Source organism: Halyomorpha halys, unplaced genomic scaffold, assembly GCF_000696795.3.
Source record: "Halyomorpha halys isolate HHAL.00 unplaced genomic scaffold, Hhal_1.1 Scaffold1092.1, whole genome shotgun sequence".
Classification (NCBI taxonomy): Eukaryota; Metazoa; Arthropoda; class Insecta; order Hemiptera; family Pentatomidae; genus Halyomorpha; species Halyomorpha halys.
This window is the reverse complement of record NW_027105065.1, coordinates 307,596-310,811: the sequence shown is the minus strand read 5'-3', so window position 1 is coordinate 310,811 and position 3,216 is coordinate 307,596. Positions and strand designations below refer to the sequence as shown.

Below are 3,216 nucleotides of genomic sequence, written 5' to 3'. Positions count from 1 at the left end.
ATGTGTTATATGCATTTTTCCCCACTACATTTGGATACCTCCAGCGACTCTCTTTACATAAAATAAGCTCAAATTTGGCGGATTGGGTTGTTTTCTAAGCGCAACAATAGCATAAAAGTGGAGATAAATAACAGTCAAAATTTTGTCCTGTCCATTGTTGTCAACATTTTCATGGGTTTTAATATTTTGGACCCCTTCTAATTGAGTTACAGGGTTGAAAATTTGTATGAGAATTGAGATACTGTTAGAGAAATACCTTTTCGGGCCCTTCAGTTTTCCTCCCACCGCCACCACTTTTTCGTGTTTTTACCATTAGTAACAATTATTATTACTACTTCCATCTGTTCTAAAAAAAAAATGAGATTTTTTTTTAATTGCTCTTAGTATTCATTTAATTTTAATAAGTATTGTAGATTAGAGTGTAAATGTGACTATAGATTACATTATTTTATCATTATGTTATTTTATTACTTTTTAAATACACATAGTTTGAGTATGTATTTTGTTTATTCTGTTTGTATATAATTTTAAGAGAGTTTTTTTATTTTATTATGTATAAGATTATTCATCACTATTACCTATTTCCCACAACTGTGTGGCAGATTGTAATAGCTATCAATAAATAAAAAGTATTTTAAATAAAAAGAAAATTTTAATAAGAGAATACTTTTGCGTGATCCTGAAGTGTGTGGCCTAATTGATTTCTTTAATTAATTATATACATACTATTTATTTTGTAAATACATTTATATTTATAATTTGATATTTCATTTTTAATAGGGTACAAGGTTTCTGATACTATGAGAAAGGGAATTTTGGATGTCACGTTATACGAAGGTTCTGAACAAGAACTCATGCTTGGCTGTTTATCTTCCCTAAGTAGGTTTTTTTTTTTTATTCTTTAAATATGATTATATACTTATTATACATATTTGTAAATATGGATGTATGATTATATGATTATTGTACTTTTTGCAATAGTTCTTTAATTGATTAATTAGTTCTTTTCTGAACTCATATATATTTGAATATTTAGAAATGTTAATGTTTGTCTATTGAAACTAACATTTCTCTTTATTATCCTTGTAAAATTATTATAATTTTAAAACAAATTTTGTTTTACACACTAAATCACCTTATATATCACAATAAACTTTATTCCCGAAATCAAATCATTTTGGTCAGTCTGCTTAAAGCCTTTGAAAAGTAAATTTCAAAAAATATTTTCGTCAAATTTATTTTTAGGAATTTAAAATAGTGCACAGTGATACATAAACTGCTATTAATGTCCTAAAGAAGTTGGAGTAGATCATGAAGGTATGGTACGAACAGCGGAGAAGAGAAAGAAATAGTCTTGGATTTTCCCTATCTTTGAACAATTATAGTACAATCAGTATGTGGACGAAACGAAAGTGAACTCAGAGGATATTACACAGGATAAGTATGGAAAACTCGGTCTCTTTTCAGATTGGGGAGCGAGAAGTAGGCCAAAACTCCACATATTTACGTTTGTGTGCTTTCCTATATCCATATATGAAACTAGATATTAATATAAACAGGAAAGTTGAGTGACAGATGCAGAAATGAAGCTTCTCAGAAAGATAGTGGGGATAGCAAGAAAAGTATGCATCCCTAATGAGAGATCAGGGAAGAATTAGGAGTCCTCTCGATGAAGGAGGCTCGCCTGCTGCAGTGGTTTGGCCATGTAGTCAGGTAGGAGGATTATCGATATCCACTGAAGGCTATGGACTACATTCCTAAGATAGAAGACCGCGAGTTCCACCAAGGATGTCATAGCTGTGATATATTCATCGTTTATCGACCGTTAATCCACGAACACGGCAATAAAACAAGATCAGAGGCAGTCCTTTAGTAATAAGGTAATAAGGCAAAACTTTCTCTTAACATCAATAACGGTAACATCAATGGGAGTGGTAAACAATATACGAGTGTACATTGCAGCGTTAGTTTTTAAGAGAAAAGGCCGTGGGCGCCATTCAGGTTGACAACAACTTGTTGAAGTCAATAATGGAAGCAGGCCCAACCAAACTAGACGAGAAACATAAGATTCGGAGTGAACTAAGTCACTTGGAGGCCATTGGTCAAAACAAAGAAGGTTCCCATGTGGATGCTGCACAGTGAAACAAGCTCCAAGAAAATCACTTGTTCAAAATTTGCTCCATGCATTTGAATAATACAGAATAAAAATGATCCATTTCTCAATCGTGTGACCTGTGAAGAGAAATGGATCTTCCATGATATCAGAGAACATTGTAGTCAGAGCCACCTGATGAGTTTGGAACAGGAGCATAATAATACATCGGGAAACTTTTCTCTCAATATTCCATGTGTTTTATTTTTGTAAATAATGCCAATAAATGGATTAAAGTTTATTGTGAAAACATTATATTACTTCTTATAAACAACATTTATATTTATAAAGTAGTCTACATTTTCAAAGTTTGAAAAAAGAATGTAAAGTATGCTGTAATTGATTTTTGAATAAACTATTATTGGACCTCAAATATTGGGGTATATCTTGGTTCTGATGAAAATAATTTGTACTAAATATCTATTGTTGAAGTAACTAATTAATTAATTAAACTGTGCCACATTTTAATAAATATCAAAAATCTTCATTGTTTTTGTATCATCTTACTATTATTATTATGACAACCAAAGGTGTTCATATACTAATAATTATTATAAAAACTTTTTCTTTATATACATGAAAATTACAAAAATTTGATACTTTGATGATATATTAAAAATTTAATATTTGCAGTCGGAAGTGGTATCTGGCTGATGGCAGCAACATTTTTAAAGCTGCCGATTTCTGGGACCCATTCTATTGTAGGGGCCACAGTTGGATTTTCACTGGTCTGTCGTGGAACAAGTGGTTTGCATTTAAGGACTTTGACCACTATAGGTTTGTATTAGTATATTCATTTAATAGTATTACAGACCAAATGCAAACTTTTATAATTTATTGTTATAATTAAAATGTTACTATTATATCATTTACTGATTTTTTTATGGTGTGAAAGTTATTGGTTATTAATAAAATAGCAATGAAGCTATAAATATAGAGCAAAACTTTTATCTTTGAAGAATAAGCTTGAGCCCATTCTACTTGTTTGTTTGTTTTTGCTTAGTGGTGCCAAATATGGTTATCAATGCCATTATTACCTTATTTAATTTTTCTTATATTTGTTT

General features: G+C 30.5%; 1 protein-coding gene across 2 annotated transcripts in view; it reads left to right on the top strand.

The window, feature by feature from the left end:
- Positions 1-3,216, top strand: part of NaPi-III (Na[+]-dependent inorganic phosphate cotransporter type III) — a 125,907-nt gene that overhangs the window by 110,399 nt on the left and 12,292 nt on the right. For both annotated transcript variants that reach the window (XM_014432650.3, XM_014432649.3), the window contains exons 4-5: positions 781-879; positions 2,786-2,929. In XM_014432650.3, coding sequence (XP_014288136.1) covers positions 781-879; positions 2,786-2,929 — 243 coding nt within the window. The remainder of the gene's footprint in view (positions 1-780; positions 880-2,785; positions 2,930-3,216) is intronic.